General features: G+C 35.8%; 1 protein-coding gene and 1 pseudogene across 3 annotated transcripts in view; one reads left to right on the forward strand and one right to left on the reverse strand.

Annotated features, from left to right (window-relative positions):
* The window catches only part of RABEP1 (rabaptin, RAB GTPase binding effector protein 1), a 109,426-nt gene that overhangs the window by 45,008 nt on the left and 47,754 nt on the right, over positions 1–16,664 (forward strand). For all 3 annotated transcript variants that reach the window (XR_008529343.1, XM_054575837.1, XM_054575838.1), the window contains exons 2-5: positions 2,810–2,938; positions 6,877–7,080; positions 8,961–9,121; positions 14,757–14,876. Coding sequence is in view for 2 of the 3 variants with exons in the window: in XM_054575837.1 (XP_054431812.1) it covers positions 2,810–2,938; positions 6,877–7,080; positions 8,961–9,121; positions 14,757–14,876 (614 nt within the window). In the remaining variant the exon portion in view is untranslated. The remainder of the gene's footprint in view (positions 1–2,809; positions 2,939–6,876; positions 7,081–8,960; positions 9,122–14,756; positions 14,877–16,664) is intronic.
* LOC129072243 (reticulon-4-interacting protein 1, mitochondrial-like) lies at positions 10,165–13,150 on the reverse strand (annotated as a pseudogene).

Raw genomic sequence — 16,664 nt, forward strand, 5'->3', positions numbered from 1 at the left:
AGTTTCAGGGGTACAACCCAGTGATAAGACATTGTATGACTTCTAAGTGGTCAACCTGACAAATCTTATACCCATCTGACACCATACATAGTTATTACAATATTATTGTATATTCCTTGTGCTATATTTTACACCCCTGTGACTATTCTGTAGCTACCAATTTGTACTTCTTAATCCCTTCACTTTTTTCTCTTATCCCCTGAACCCCATTCACATCTGGCAACTGTCAAAATGTCCTCTGGATCTATGAACCTGTTTCTTTTCTGCTTGTGTGTGTGTTTTTTAAAATTCATTTGTTGATAAGTACATATTTATTGCCATTTTATTATTCATTTTTCCTTTTGGAAAAGCGTTAAAAGTAGCCATTGTATAAGGTAGTTTCCTTTTTTTTATTATTACTTAAATAAAGGTAACAATATAAAGAATGCGTGGAATGCTTAATGAAGGCTGGTATACTGAGAGCTCTCAGCTACTAAGTTATAGAAAGCTTAATATTGTTGAAAGTTAACATTCACACTAGTTAATTTGTCCATGATGCTTTGAAGATAAACAGTAATAGAGAAGGGTATGAGCTGGAAGCGTAAGCATGGAACTGAGTCAGGATCACAAGATTGGAAGTGACTTCTGGTCTTTTGTGGCTATGTACCAAGTCACTTGATCACTCTGCTTTTTTCCTTTATTTACTAAATAAATACCACTAATTTAATAGTTATAGCTGACAATTTTTTTCTATATGCCAGGCTAAGTAACTTTTAATCAACTATCAGCTAATTATTATGAACTACTTACTAGTTACATGTTAGAAAAATAATACAGCATTTTGTGTAATGAGAGCTGTTTTCAATTTCATTTGTAGTTGGTTGCTAACGCATTAGGATGTGCCTGTTTGTAACTTTCCTGCTGTTTTATGCAAGTTGAATTGATTTTTCTAGATATAGTAGTAGAGGCATTCTTGTAAAAAGCAGTAGTTTTGGTCTTTTTCTGTGTTGTAGAACTGTTAGAAGTACTTGAAGTAAATTAAAACTATTTTAATTAAGAAAAATGGGAATAAGGGAGTTACCTGCTATACCCTCAAAGGAATCATGATTCCTGGAATTGAAGACTGTCCTGAAACCTGGAGAGAGGCAGCCAGATCTGTGGGTGTGGACTTCATCTGGACTGTGGGTCGGAGCCAGGACAGGACTGGGAGTAGTGACAAAACACTTCATCGTGTCTGCAGTTTTAGAGGCTGAACTTTAGTTTTTATTGATCCATTAGCCTCCTTTTCTAAATATAAATATTATGTTGAAAGGTATGGGTATTTTGTGTATGTGTATTTTGGTGGAAGTAGGAATGAAGTCCCTCTCTACCTCATGCAGTAGCTATCAGTAATATTAAAGTGTTAAGTGGAAAACTTGTTTAACAATTGGAATTGGACAGTAAAAATACAAGAGAAATAAATAGCACAGAGAACAAGTTTCCTCTGTGATTTCCAATGGTAAATATGAGAAAACTGCACATTTCTCCATTCTAGCGGATTTTCTGTTCTTTTTCATAAGATGTTCAAATGACTAGATGCCACCTTTAATGACATGATCATTTTCTCTATTCTGCCATAAATTGCATCAGTACTGTTATATCTGTAGTGAGGGTAGTCTGAAGATGTAATGGGAATAAACAAATACTGGTTTTAGATCATTATTTATTATCAAAGGAGTTGTAGATAATTTTGAAAAGCACATGGAGGAAATTAATGAGTCATACTTCTAATACTAATAGATAAATCATTGGTGCATTTTTTCCAGTCTTTTTTCTATGTATTATAAAATTAGCTCTCAATTAAACTGAGTAATGGATTGAGGGCAGGGAGGACCTTTAGAGATAATCATGGGTCATGGTTAAAATTACAGGCCAATCATCTTTATCTAGGGTTGGCTCGTGTTAGGGAACTGGGACCTCTGCTGACTTAGGTAACAAGGCAATGGGGTTAGTACTGATAGGTATCCCCTGGAGGGATTAGGGTCATAGCTTTGTGGCCGGGTTGATGTCCTGGCAAAGGGGGAGGTCAGGGGTTGGACTTCTGGATTTTCCACCCCTTGCTGGAACCAGAAGAGCCTTAAAATGTCTGGGTTTGGTCTGCATAGGCATTTCATCAGCTGTAGCCAAATTGTAGAGCTGCTAAAGTAAAAAAATGTGTCCCAGTTCCTGCCACACCACAATAAACATTAATTTAAAAAACCAGATGATCTCCCAGTAACTGAGAGTTCAAACAGAATATATAGGTCTGTATCCTTTCTATATGAAATAGTTTTTTATTATGATTTCAGTATAATGGTAATGAATCATCTTGAAATTGTAAGATTGGTTCAGGTTGGTATGGCTGTCCTAATTGGGGAACCTGTTAAATTTTGCTTGTAACAACACTTAAGAGAAACAGGAGCTAGCAAGATTGGCAGTGGGTTTATTTGTGGGATAAATAGCCCAAATAATTTAATATTTAACAGTTCCAGAAGTGGACTGACACTTCTCTGTCAGATACATAAAGGGACTTCAGAAGCTCTATTTGGGAAATTTGCCATATGTGAGTCTCCATATATAGGCTGTTTCACTTTATGTGGTTCATTCATGGTATGTGTGTATTAAGTGTAATAGAGGTGTCTTTTTTTTTTTTTTTTTTTTAAGTACAACTTCCTAGAATATATTAGATCTTTGGAAGAAGCTTGACTACTTGTTTCATTATAGATATGTGCAGCTGGAATACTAATTTATTCTTGTAATAACTTAAAAATGGAAGTTATTACATGTTAACTAATATCCCTTTCTTTTCCAGTTTCTCTTCAGCAACGGGTAGCAGAATTGGAAAAAATTAATGCAGAATTTTTACGTGCACAGCAGCAGCTTGAGCAAGAATTTAATCAAAAGAGAGCAAAATTTAAAGAGTTATATTTGGCTAAAGAAGGTAAGTTATGTCTTCCCATAACCCCTATACTAAAACTGCCTTAAAAATGTCAGGTTTCCTGGTAGTACAAAGTTGTCATTGAATAAACCTTGATTTTTATTTGTACTTACATTGTATAATAAAAGCCTGTTTAGAGGTAAAGGTTAAAAATGGAACTGAAGAATAAGCGAAAAATGTATTATTCAGATTTTTCCTTCTCTTTTAACCTTAATGATGGTATTTAATATAGTAGTGGGCTATTATAGTTCTGGGACACAGGACTTTCAGTTCTCTTAATACTTGAGAGATAACCCCAGGACTGTTGGCATTCTAATAATAGCTTCAGCCATGTTATGTTAAAACTGATAGTTCATGAAATTTATCCAACACATGTTCAATTATTTATTGATAAATATTTGTTTAATACCTACTGTGAGGCAGACATTATGTCCAGGTGCTGCGTATATAGAAGGAGCAAGAGTCATGTATTTCTTTAACTCATAGAACTTGAACTTTAGTGAGGAAAATAGATATTAAATAATTGTGAGTTGTTTTTTAAAAAGCAGATTTATGAGAGCGTATTATGAATGACCTGATCTGAAGGATAAGGGAAAGGGTTTACATTTTGGATACTGAGCTAGGAAAATAGGGTATGTTTTTCACAGCCCTCTAGACCGGTGGCTTTCAAACATTAATGTGGATAAAAATCACTTAGAGCCCTGGCTGGTGTGGCTCAGTGGATTGAGCACTGGCCTCTGAACTGAAAGGTTACAGGTTCGATTCCTGGTCAGTGTGCATGCCTGGGTTGCGGGTCAGGTCCCCAGTTTGGGGTGTGTGAGAGGCAACTGATTGATGGTTTCTCTTGCACATGTATCTCTCCCTCTTTTTTTCCCTCCCTTCTCATCTCTCTAAAAATACATAAAATCTTTAAAAAAAAAATTGCCTGAAGAGCTTGTTAGAACATGGTATGTTGGGGAGGAGCCTGAGAATTTGCATTTCTACTAAGCTCATAGATGACTGTGGTTTGAGAACCACAGCTCTAGACTAGTGATCATCCAACTTTTAAATATATGTTTATTTCAAGTTTAAAGCTATGTGAAGGATGTAAATTCTATCATATTGTCAACGTTGACAATTTAAATTGCTCATGGTGTAGAATTCTGAATACTGAATTTAGATTGCTAGTATTTTGTTGGGGATTTTTGCATTATATGCATAAGGAATATTCATCTGTAGGTTTTTTGTTTTTTGTTTTTATTTGCTCGTGATACCTGTGTTGGTTTTGGTAATCAGGGTAATACTAACCTCACAAAATGACAGCCATGTTCACTTTCAGCACTTCTCTTCACCATTGGACTGGAAGTTCTGTCCAGGGCAGTTAGCCCTCCTCCCTCACACCCAGTAAGAGTAATTCAGATTGGAAAGGAAGAAATAAAGCCATTTCTATTCCCTGATGACATTTTTAATATATAATATTGTATGGACTCCACTAAAAACTTTTTGAACTAATATACAAGTTAAGAAAGGTTGCAGGATGCAGTATCAGTATACAAAAACCAGTTGTTATTTCTATCATACTTGCAATGAATAACCTGAAAATGAAATTTTAAAGAAACAATTCCATTTATAATAGCACCAAAATGAACAATATACTTCAGAATAAATTTAACAAAATAAGTGCAAAAACTTGCACTCTGAAAACAAACATACTTAAAGATTTTAAAAAGAACTAAATAATTGGAGAGACATACCATGTTCATAAATTGGAAGATTTAATATTGGCGAACTCCCCTGATCTACAGATTTGATGCAGTGTCTTTAGTGTCTCAGTTTTCTTTGTAAAAATTTATAAACTGATCCTAAAATTTATATGAAAAAGCTAGGGAGCCAGAATAGCCAAAACAGGACCCAGTCTTCCTTCATCCTCTTTTTATGGCTTTCAACTATGGAAACACGCCAAAAATTAATGTTTAGGTTTGGTATTTGTAGTTTTTCTGTTCAAATTGACAACATTGTGGTGAATAGCTCTGGATGATTTCCAATAAGTCAAAAAGTTGCAGGGATGAGGAGGTGTTAATTATATAAACTTGAGCCTCAACAAAATTGTAGGTCTCAGAAATGAATAAAGTATTTCAGAAATAATGCTTTTGCTTTTATTTCACATTATCCAAAACGGTTTATTAACCCTTAGAATATGGAGTACATACGCACACTTTTCTTCTTTGGTTTCATGTATTTATGTCTTTACTTCGTCTCTGGGTCATTCTTAGTTACATACTTACCATAATTTCTTAAGTGTTAGTTTTTCCTTCAAGATACTTTAAATAATTACTTTCTGCAATTAATGTTCTTGTAATTGTCTCTGGCTAGTGTTTCAAATATTCCTCTTTTTTTTCAAAGATTAACTTATTTTTAGTGGGGGGGAGGGAGGGAGGGAGAAAGAGAGGGAGAGAAACATTGATATGTGAGAGATACATTGATTAGTTGCCTCTTGCATACCAACTGGGGACCCAGCCCACAACCCAGGCACGTTCCCCTAATGGGAATTGACACCATGACCTTTTGGTTCACAGGTGGACACTCAATCCACTGAGCCACACCAGCCAGGGCTCAAAATATTTTAATAGTGGGGACAAAATGATGTGAAACTGATGTTGAGAGACTAAAGATTTCTTAAGTGACTTAAAATTAGCATGACTAAGTTTTTCCCTTGTTATTTAGACTACCAGGTTGTTAATTTTTGTGATTGGTAATCATGAATGTCTTCACAACTTTTAAAAGTACTTTAATTAATATTATCTATTTGATTTTTTCAGATACTTAGAAATGTATGCAGAAGAGTCTTTCCAATATCCTGGCTTAATTGCTTGTGATTCCCTTAAAGTCATACAGCTGGTACTCAGTAGAGTTAGATCTCAAATCCAATTGCTTTTATGGCTAGTTGACTTAGTTATTGACTCTTCTCTGAAGGATATTGATGACTTTGAAAAGATGAACAGTTCTTTTGCATAAATGTCTCATAACTTTTAGATGTTGATAGATAAGAAAAAGTTGAGATAAGGGTAGCAGACAGGGAAAAGTTATGTAAGAAAAAATAGAGTTAATATCCAGTATATATAAAGTATTTCTTCCAAATTAGAAGAAAAACAGTTTATTATAAATACAAGTGGAGAATATGACCAAAGAGGAAATACTGGTCATTAATAATTATATGAAAAGATATTCAACCTCTCTATTAATAGACTAATAAATGTTGAAACTATTACCATTTTCTACCCGTGATGTTGGCAGAAATTTTAGAAAATGGAAAATAGTGATTATTGCTAAGGGTATGGGAAACAGACACATCCCTATGTACTGTCGGTAGGTTCATCTTCTTTGGAAGATGGTTTAGCCCAACATATACCCTTCCTAGGCTTAAATCATGTCATAGACACACCAGGTAATGTTTAAGAGGTGGTAAGGGAGTACTGAGAAATTAATTCTAACTTTAAAAACTTGTATATTGTAACTGCCATGATTCTTTTATTAACCATTTCTTGAGTGTTTACTTGTGTGAGGTACTGTACTAGTGAGCATTTTCAATAAATTGTTTTATCGTTAAAACAACCTTCTGAGATGGGAATGTTTATCCCCATTTTGTAGATGTGGAACTGAGGCGATGGAGGTTAAGTAAGGTCATTCAGCCAGTGGGTAGAAGGTTAAATTTAGGTCTATAATTAAGGCCTTAATCCTTATCTGATTACATAATTAATAATTTATTTATGATACTCAGCATACCTTAAATTTTACCTTTATTAAAATGATTTTATTTTCTTTATTAACATTTTCAAATTTAATGCTTAACTTCTTCATTACAATGTTACCATTATAAATTTGATGCTTTGTTTCTTCATGGCAGTGCCAGCTTGATAAATGTGAGTCCCTTATTAACAGAAAGTTCTTTACTTTTTTCCCAGAGGATCTGAAGAGACAAAATGCAGTGTTACAAGCTGCACAAGATGATTTGGGACACCTTCGAACACAGCTGTGGGAAGCCCAAGCAGAGATGGAGAACATTAAAGCCATTGCCACAGTCTCTGAGAATACCAAGCAAGAAGCAATAGATGAAGTAAAAAGACAGTGGAGAGAAGAAGTTGCTTCACTTCAGGCTGTTATGAAAGGTAAAGGAAAAGAAAGTTAGATCTGTTTTATAATTTTCTAAGATCTGATTCTGATGATTGAGAACATTTTCAGAGTTTCATTTGTGGCTTTATGTAATACCATCTTCAAGACATAGTGTCATCTTCAAAATAAAAGAGAAGTCAGTCATATCATATATGGGTATATCAACTGTATCTATAACAAATTTAATAATGGAGAATTATTGGTTTGGCCAAAAAATTTGTTTGTTTTTTCTGTAAGATGGCTCCAGTAGCGCTTAGTTGTCTTTAACTTCATTTGAAACCATTTTGTTAGATTGTATTGTGATAGCTGTCATGTCGGTGTGCATTTAAAAAAAAAATTCAAAAGTTGGTGAATATTTGTGAGGCCATTTTAATATTGAAGACGGAAGAAACTAAGCAACATTTTCAGTATATTATGCTTTATTATTTCAAGAAAGGTAAAAATGCAGCTGAAATGCAAAAAAAAGATTTATGCAGTGTATGGAGAAGGTGCTGTGACTGTGACAGTGTTTCAGAAGCGGTTTGTGAAGTTTTGTGCTGGACATTTCTTGCTGGACAATGCTCCACGGTCGGGTAGACCAGTTGAAATTGATAATGATTAAATTGAGACATTAATTGAGAACAGTCAACATTATACCACAAGGGAGATAGCTGGCATGCTCAAAATATCCAAATCAATAAAGTTACTGGTGAAAACAAAAAATGTTGTTTATTTTATGGAAAAAACCATATGGACTTTCTGGCCAACCCAATATAATGAGAGTGGTACAAAGATAGAGCTTTAAATGAGAACTATAGTCTTCATAAGGTTCAAAGTGGATTTTCTTACGAGAGTCAGGCAAGTAATGTTAATGAATAAAGCCGTATGGGCACAGAGAGTCTGTAGGACTGGAGAGACCTCCTTTGCAAAGAGTAAACTTACTATGTAAACGTAGTAGTTACAACTCATTATTGCCCATCCAGTCCAGTGTTGTCATATCTTTTACATTTTTAAGAAAAAATTGGATTTTTGTATGAAATTTTCACTGCAGTTTATGATAGCATGGCCTGTGGGCTTTATGATAGGCTTTATGGGCTGCTGGCTTGTGACCCTTGGTCTAAAGGAAGAGAAGTAATTTAGTCTCTATCTGCTGTTGCCACTAGTGCTTAATTATTTCCTGCAATTTCTGAGAAAGTGATATTGAAGTGATGTTGCCCCTGAATCTTTGGGTTCCCAAAATTAGTTTTATTATAAATGTGAGATAGTGATAATTTTTTCTCCCCAATTTAGCAGTTTTGTGTCATTTTTGCCTTAGTGCTATTTGCAAGAAGTCAGGTTAAGTCTAGCTCTACTTCTGAGTTTGTGGCTATTACCTAGGGATTACTGTGAGACTCTAGCAATGCTGACTATAATGGATTACACAAATAGGAGTTCATTTTACTTACAGAAAAAGAAATCCAGAGGTAGGTGACCTGGAGCTGGTTACAGGGGTTCCACGATGTCCCCAGTGTTCCAGGCTCCTTCAGTCATTCTGTTCCTTCATCCTTATATGTGGTTTCAATCTCATTCGCTTCATGGCTGAAAAGTGGCTTCCCCTCCTTCAGTCTGCCTCAGAAAAGCAAACATTGGCCAGAGTATGTAACCTTTCCTAAGCTTTCCTCATCTGTAAAATAATATGGCACAGGTTTATTCGAAGATTAGGGATGATGATTTAAAGCGCTTAGCAAAATTTCTACACATAGTAAGAACTAGAAATGTAGTTTAGCTTTTTTTAGTGAATTAAAAAATTTCCAGAACTTAGGCAAAAGCTTTTAATAGAACTACCTAAATTTTAGTGTGTCAGAACATTTTTTTTTTTAGACTGTTTAGACTTTAAATATTTGGTGATGTCTTGTAGAAACAGTTCGTGACTATGAGCACCAGTTCCACCTTCGGCTGGAGCAAGAGCGAGCACAGTGGGCACAATATCGAGAATCTGCAGAGAGGGAAATAGCTGACTTAAGGAGAAGGCTGTCTGAAGGTCAAGAGGAGGAAAATTTAGAAAATGAAATGAAAAAGGTATGAAGGAATGTATTTATCTGTAGAAATATTTGAATCCAAATGCAAGGTGCTTTAATATTATTATAGTAATAGAAGATGTACTTTTACATTTTCTGCTGGAGGAATTATTTGGACATAAACCTAAATATAGTACTAGATACCATATTTTGCCATGTATAATGCACACACTTTTTTGCCCAAAGTTTTGAGGGGAAAGTAAGAATGTGCATTATACATGGGTATAATATTCCATGGATAATACTCACAAAATGGTGGTGCGCATTATATATGGGAAAATACGGTAATTTGATGTCCTTCCCCCCATATTTGTGTATGGGAAGCTCCCTCACCTTCCTCAAAATATCTCTTCATGAGGCCTATCCTGACCAGCCTATTTACCGTTACAACCTATCCATCTTCCTTCTGTCACCCTTATTCTATTCTAATTTTTCTTTTTTCATAATGCATATTTTATAATGTAAGTCGCATTCATCTATTTATTATGTTTATTGTTTGCTGTCTTCCTCTCCTTGCTAGAATATAGGCTCCATGAGGAAGGAGTCTTGTTTTTTGTGTATCCTAAATGCCTAGAATAGTATCTAGTACATAGGTAGGTACTTAGTAAATATTTGTTCAGTGAGTGAGGTTGCTTGGTGATGGTGTCTAAACCAAAGCTTTAATTTAGCCTTCTTCCTCAGGATACGTTGATTCCTTTGTGATGAATGTACTACACGTTATGTTTGAGCATATCACCATAAGATGCCTGAGCATAAACCAACTAAATACAAAGTGAAACATTTTATCATTGAGAAAATTTAAAGTTTTTGACCAGCTTGGTTATATAAACTTTTACATTATTAATTTATATGCATATGTATATTTTATGTCTTTTAAATTTAAAAAATTTTTTGTATGTTTTATTGATTATGCTGTTACAGTTGTCCCAAAAGTTTTTTTCCTTTGCCCCCCTCCAACCGGTACCCTCCTGCCCTCCAGTGATCCCCCCCCGCCCCCACCCCTTAGTTCATGTCCATGGGTCATGCACGTGAGTTCTTGGCTTCTACCTTTCCTATACTATTCTTAACATCCCCCTATTTTGTTCCTACCACTTGGGCTTCTTAATCTCTGAACCATTTTGCCCTTTTCCCTCCCAACTGATAACCCTCCAAATGATCCTCAGACCTGTGGTTCTTTTCCTGTTCTGGTTGTTTGCTTAGTTTGTTTTTTGTTTTTGGTTTTGTTTTTATTTTTTAAATTCAGTTGCTGATAGTTTTGGGTTTGTTGTCTTTTTTTTTTTTTAATCACCAAACTGAGTATTTATTTAAATGATATTAATTACAGTCTTTCCTCATGCATGTCCTCCTTCCACTTTCAGAAAGGCTTCTAGAACTTTTGAAAAAGGAAAAGTCTTTTCAATAACTGGCTGAATCTTTCCCTCATCCACCAGTTTTGCAGTGTCATCTAAATAGGGACCGCTGGCCATGAAAAAGGCCCAGTGATTATGGACTTCTTGCCAGAAATGCTTTAATGTCTTAGAACCCATGGTGACGCCAGTCTGCAGCATGCTGTCTGCTATGCCCAATAATAGGTCCATGTTCAGAAGTTCAGGAGAAAAGGAGTCACCAAGGTCACATATGTGGCTCCTGACCATTTCTTGAGTAAATTTAGAGCGCATGTTTCGGTGGATACTGAACCAACATTATCAAGGATAAAATCAAACAGTTCTAAAGATTTCAACTGTTCTTCCACATTTCCAGATTAGTAATCAATTGCATCATCTGCTCAAGGCTTCTTTACAAGCTCACTGGCATCCTGAGAGCAAACTGTTGTCATATGAGCCTTTCGTGCTTTCGTTACCAGTGTAGCTAAGGTACCAACTCCACCTGAAGCACCCAAGAACAAAACACCTGGGCTCCGGCAAAGGTGGGGGCACAGTGGGCTGGAGATGCAAGAGGAGAAACTGGGGAAGGAGGCTTTGGGGAGAGACCTGAGAGAGTAGCCGAAGGGATCCCGGTGCTAACTCATCCTCCAGATGGCAGCAGCCATATTGCTCAGGTAGACCTGTTGTCATTTTAATGGTCATGGTTTTGATCATTTTCTTTTTCTTAAATAAGTCCCTTTAACATTTCATGTAATAATGGCTTGGTGATGATGAATTTCTTTAGCTTTAGCTTGTCTGGGAAGCATTTTATCTGCCCTTTGATTCTAAATGATAGTTTTGCTGGATAGAGTAATCAAGGTTGTAGGTCCTTGCTTTTTATCCCTTTGACAAGTTTCTTTTGAGAAATTAGCTGACAGTCTTACAGGAACTCCTTTGTAGGTAACTCTCTGCTTTTCTTTTGATGATTGTAAGATTCTCTTTTTATCTTTAATCCTTGGCATTTTAATTATGGTGTGTCTTGTTGTGGTTCTCTTTGGGTTCAACTTGATTGGGACTCTCTGTGTTTCCTGGGCTTGTATGTCTCTTTCCTTTGCCAAATTAGGGAAGTTGTCTCATTATTTTTTCAAATGGAGTTCAAATTTCTTTTTCTTTCTCTTCTCCTATTGGCACCCTTATGAAATGAGTGTTTGACCTCTTAAACTGGTCACAGAGGCAGCTTATACTATCCTCAACATTTTTGATTCTGTTTTCTTTTTGTTGTGATTGGTTGTTTTTTTCTTCCTTGTGTTCCAAACCATTGATTTGATTCTGGCTTCATCCACTCTAGTGTTGTTTCCCAGTAATTGTTCTTTATTTCAATTAGTGAATCCTTCGTTTCTGACTGGATCTTTTTTATATTGCTGAGGTCCTCACTAAGTTCCTTGAGCATCCTTATAACCACTGTTTTGAATGCTGCATCTAATAGATTGCTTATCTTTATTTCGTTTAGCTCTTTTTCTGGAGTTTTGATCTGTTCTTTCATTTGGGCCATGTTTCTTTGTCTCCTCGTATTGGCAGCCTCCCTGTCTTTGTTTATATGTATTAGGCAGAGCTGCTTTGACTCTGTGTTTTGGTAGTGTGGCCTAATGTAGTGAGTGTCCTAAAGGGTCCAGTGGCACAGCCTTCCCTGTCATCCAAGTTGGGTACTCGATGTGCACCTTTTGTGTGGGCTGAGTACACTCTCCTTTTGTAGTGGAGCCTTGGTTGCTGTTGGCAAATCAGTGGGAGAGATTTACCCAGGCCAGTCAGCTGCAAAGACTGGCTGTGATCACTGATCACTAATCTCCACCCTCTGCAGTGGATCAGCTGTGCAGGGGCAGGTTGGTGATGCTCTGATGTATGTGGTCTGTAGCTATCCACTGGATGTGTTGGCCCTGGGGTTTCCTGGGTGGTGCAGGCAAAGGTCAGCCCCTGCCTGTGTTTTGCCCGGGGCTGGCCTTCCTGAGCTATGAAGCAATTTGAGAAGGTTGCTACTTGTGCTAGGCTTGGAGATTCCCAGGCAAAGCCAAGCTTTGTGAAACTAATCTGGCTGCTGCTAGTGCCTGGCCTGGAGCTTACTGAGGCCCGTTGTTGCTTGTTTGATAGGATTTAGGAAGTTGTGAAGCAGGAGGCAAGACCCACTATTCCTATAGAAAGGCACTTTGGGTTGGGCAGAGTCTCTGGGGATCTCCAAGGAGGATCAAACAGTGTTATCCAGGTTGATGGAGTCTCATATGTGGCACCAGCCTTCTGGCTCTGTGGACTCAGAAAGGGGACAATGGCCTCTGCTTGCCCCAATGCCAGACACTTCTGTCTCTCCCAGCATGCCACTGGTGCCCTTCAAGCTGCCACCCCGGTGCTGGAGCTCAGAGGGAGTGAGTGAGTAGGTGAGTCCATATGTGGGTTCTTTAAGAGGAACTGCTTGGAGATCCAGTAGTTTCTCCACCTACTCAATCCCCTCTTGTTTTTGCAGCCAGAAGTTTTGGGGATTTATGTTCCTGGCACTGGAACCTTGGGCTGGGTGGCCTTGTGTGGGGCTGGGTCTCCTTGTTCTGGAGATAATCCCTCCTGAATTTTTATCCTCCACACATCAGTGTGAGACCAGCCTGTTCTGCATCTTCGCCTCACCTACCTGTCTCAATGGACATGGTTTCTTTAATTCTGTAGTTGTCAGACTTTCATTCAGCTTGATTTCTGATGGTTCTGATGGTTCTATATTTTTAGTTGTAATTTTGATGTGGTTGTGAAAAGAAGTGAACCATGTCTGCCTATGCCACCATCTTGACTGGAAGCCCCGCATATGTATATTTTAAATCACATATAAACTAATAATTAGAATTTGACTTTTCAGTCGGATTACTCATACTCGTGTTCCTAATTTTTGGCCATATAAGGATTATTTTCATGGTTATTTAGCTTTTTAAATAATGTAAAAATCATCTGAGAACCCAACACCCAAAATAGAAGCTTGAATTTTGAGGATTAGTTTTTTTCCCATTCTCTCATTTCTGAAAAAGATTTTAATTCAGCATCTTCACGAAGATCTGACAGTCTTTATCACTAGAGTCATTTAGTCATTTAACCTGGTTCTTCACTTCTCTCAGGTTGAGATGAATTCATATTTGAGGCTATCATTGAAAATTTTATTCCTAGCTCCAACTACCCATCCATGTGAGTGTAGTTGTTTTTCCGTTCTTCTAATATATTCATATTCATGATTTCCACAATCTACCACTTTCTGTCATTTTTAAAATTTATTTTTAAATGTAAACTTTAGTTTTTAGGGCTGTTTTTGATTTACAGAAAAATTGTGATGATAGTACAGAGTTCCCTATACTCCACACCCATTTTTTCCTGTTATTAACATTGTATGAGTGTACACACACACACACACACACACACACACACACACACACACACACAATTAAGCTTCTCACCAGTGTACTAGTTTATGGATATTGTTTTCTTTTAATCTGTGTTTTTGAGAATCAAGGATGGAAAATGATACAGTTTTAAAGGCCATTCTTTGGGTTTGTGTCATTTAATATCAAAAGTAAAGTGATAATTAAAGTACTCTGTTTAACTAGATAAAAGCTTTTTTATAGCAACATAATTCTCTAAAATTTTAGAAAACACATAGTTCTGTTTTCTAATTTTTAAAAATGAGTCCTTTCAGTAGTTATAAGGAATTATGGTTTCATTAATTTAGTAACCAGGATTATAAAAAAAAATGAGTGTTTCCTTTTATACATAGGATATTTTCCAAGTCAGTTAATTAATTACAAAGTCAAAATCGACATAGTGAATTTATTTTCCTACTTCCAAATTCTAAATGGAATATATGCAAAAACTATGATTATGACTTGACATTCAAAGTAATGCAATATTTATTTATATATTTATTTAAAAGATTTTACTTTATTTTTAGAGGGGGGGAAAGGCGGGAGAGAGGGAGAAAAACATCGATCGGTGTCTCTCTCACGCCCTCTACTGGGGTCCTGGCCTGCAACCCAGGCAGGTGCCTTGACTGGGAATTTAACTGGTGACATTTTGGTTTGTGAGAGGACACCCAACCCACTGAGCCACACCAGTCAGGGCCAAAGTAATGCAGCATTTAAAGTTAGACATGGTTCAGTTTTGTGAGTGCTTGGTAGACTTATTTATTATATTAATTTTTAACAAGTGGATGGATCAGGTTTCTTAGAAAAAGCAATAAATCAGTAAGTAGTAGTATTTAATTGTTTTTAACCACAGGCCCAAGAGGATGCTGAAAAACTTCGGTCTGTTGTGATGCCCATGGAGAAGGAGATTGCAGCTTTGAAAGATAAACTGACAGAAGCTGAAGACAAGGTTAAAGAGCTGGAAGCCTCAAAGGTTGGGAAACATTCTAATTCATTTGCTTAAAACCCAAGATTCTGTCTTAATGCCATGAGCAAAAGTTAGAATCACTAAGTGGGGAAAAACTGTAATTTAGACTATGCATTTTAAGAATCTTTCCTTGTTAAAATGCAAAAAAAAAAAAAAAAAATCCTGGGAGATGACTTTGTCCCTGTGGTATTATAAATAATTGCAATACTGATGCTTGTGCTGCTGGTGCTGCTTTGTTATAAAGTTAGTGTTTATTTTCTTATCATAATGAGACCTGATCTCATTCAGTTTCTTATTAAGGAAAGTAAGGTGTTCAAGCCAGCCAGTAATTGATTTTTTTAGAGATGATACAGTTATTTTATGGCTGGATTTGTTGGCCATAAAGATACAATAGAAGAAATACAAAGGGAGTATCAAAGATTTTAATAACTAATTAAAAGGAAGAGGAAAGAAACAATAAAAAAGGAGATAGTTAACAGAAGTACAACATAGGAATGTAGAAATAAATACAGAGAAGGGAATGTATCAAGAATCCTAGTAAAAAAAACAACTGATAATCACCTAAAAGAGCTTGTATTTTAAAATTTTAACTTTACATTGCTTATAAGAGATACACCTGAAATAAACCTACAAGGTGAAATTGAAAATAAAGAGATATTTAAAGAGATGCCATGTAAATTCTAACCAAAAGAAAGTTGATAAAGCAGTTGTTACATGAAACAAGTAGGACGTAGGGGAAAAGAATTAATGGAGATAAAGAGAGACTCCATCAATAAATAATCCATCAGAAAGAAAAGGCAGTCATGAACTTAAATTTACCTTACATAGCCTTGAAATATGTAAACCAAAAGTGACAAGGAGAAGTTGACATTCCCAGTTATAATAGGATATTTAAACTGACCTTTAGCAAGTGATAGTGCAAGCAAAAAACAGTATTAGTAGAGATATAGGAGTTTTGAGCAACATGATTAATTTAGCTGTAAGACACATAGAACCCTGTACCCAAGGAATAGACTGTGTTTTGTACTGTAGTAAATTAAAACACAGTAGTTAAGAGCTTAGCATTAATTAGCTGGGTGACCTTGGGCAAATTACTTAACCTTACTATAGTTTAGTTTTCTCAGTTGTAAAATGGGGGTAATAATATAGCCTGTCTTACAAGGCTGTTATGAGGATTGTAAGTTAACACATCTACAGCACGTACGACAGTGCATAGAATCAAGTATTACTATTTTTAGATATGTTATATTTTTCATAAGTTCACAAAGGAAGTGCTAAGAAATTTCAAAAAATTGATGTTATACAGACCAGAGTCTCTGACCACAATTATTAAATTATTTACAGTAAAATGATAGCTAAAATGTCTGGAAATTAAAAAAAGTTAACTTGTATAGAAAAAGGAATTATAAACTATTTTGAGTGATTTGAATATTTTCTCAAGAATCTCAAAAAAGACCAATAGTACAAGCAATATGAATGGAAGAAAATAACACATACAAGAGCCAATATTAGTGAAAGAGAAAAGCAAAGGAAAAAATGAGAATGTGAATATAATGAAAAAATGGAAAAAAATAAGATAGACAAACCTCCAATATGATTAATCAGGAAAAAAGAAAAAAGGCTCAAACCATTAGAAATTAAAGAGAGGACATAAGTACAAATTAGTAGAGATTTAAAAATAATAAATATTATGAACACAAATAAATTTGAAATTAAATAAATTTGGTGAAATGAAAAAGTTTCCAATAAAAGTCAAAATTGTCTTGATAAAATAGAAAAGTAAAAGTAGTAACT

The sequence above is a fragment of the Pteronotus mesoamericanus genome, unplaced genomic scaffold (genome assembly GCF_021234165.1).
Source record: "Pteronotus mesoamericanus isolate MK-2021 breed Mesoamerican mustached bat unplaced genomic scaffold, CSHL_Meso_final contig_317, whole genome shotgun sequence".
Taxonomy (NCBI): domain Eukaryota; kingdom Metazoa; phylum Chordata; class Mammalia; order Chiroptera; family Mormoopidae; genus Pteronotus; species Pteronotus mesoamericanus.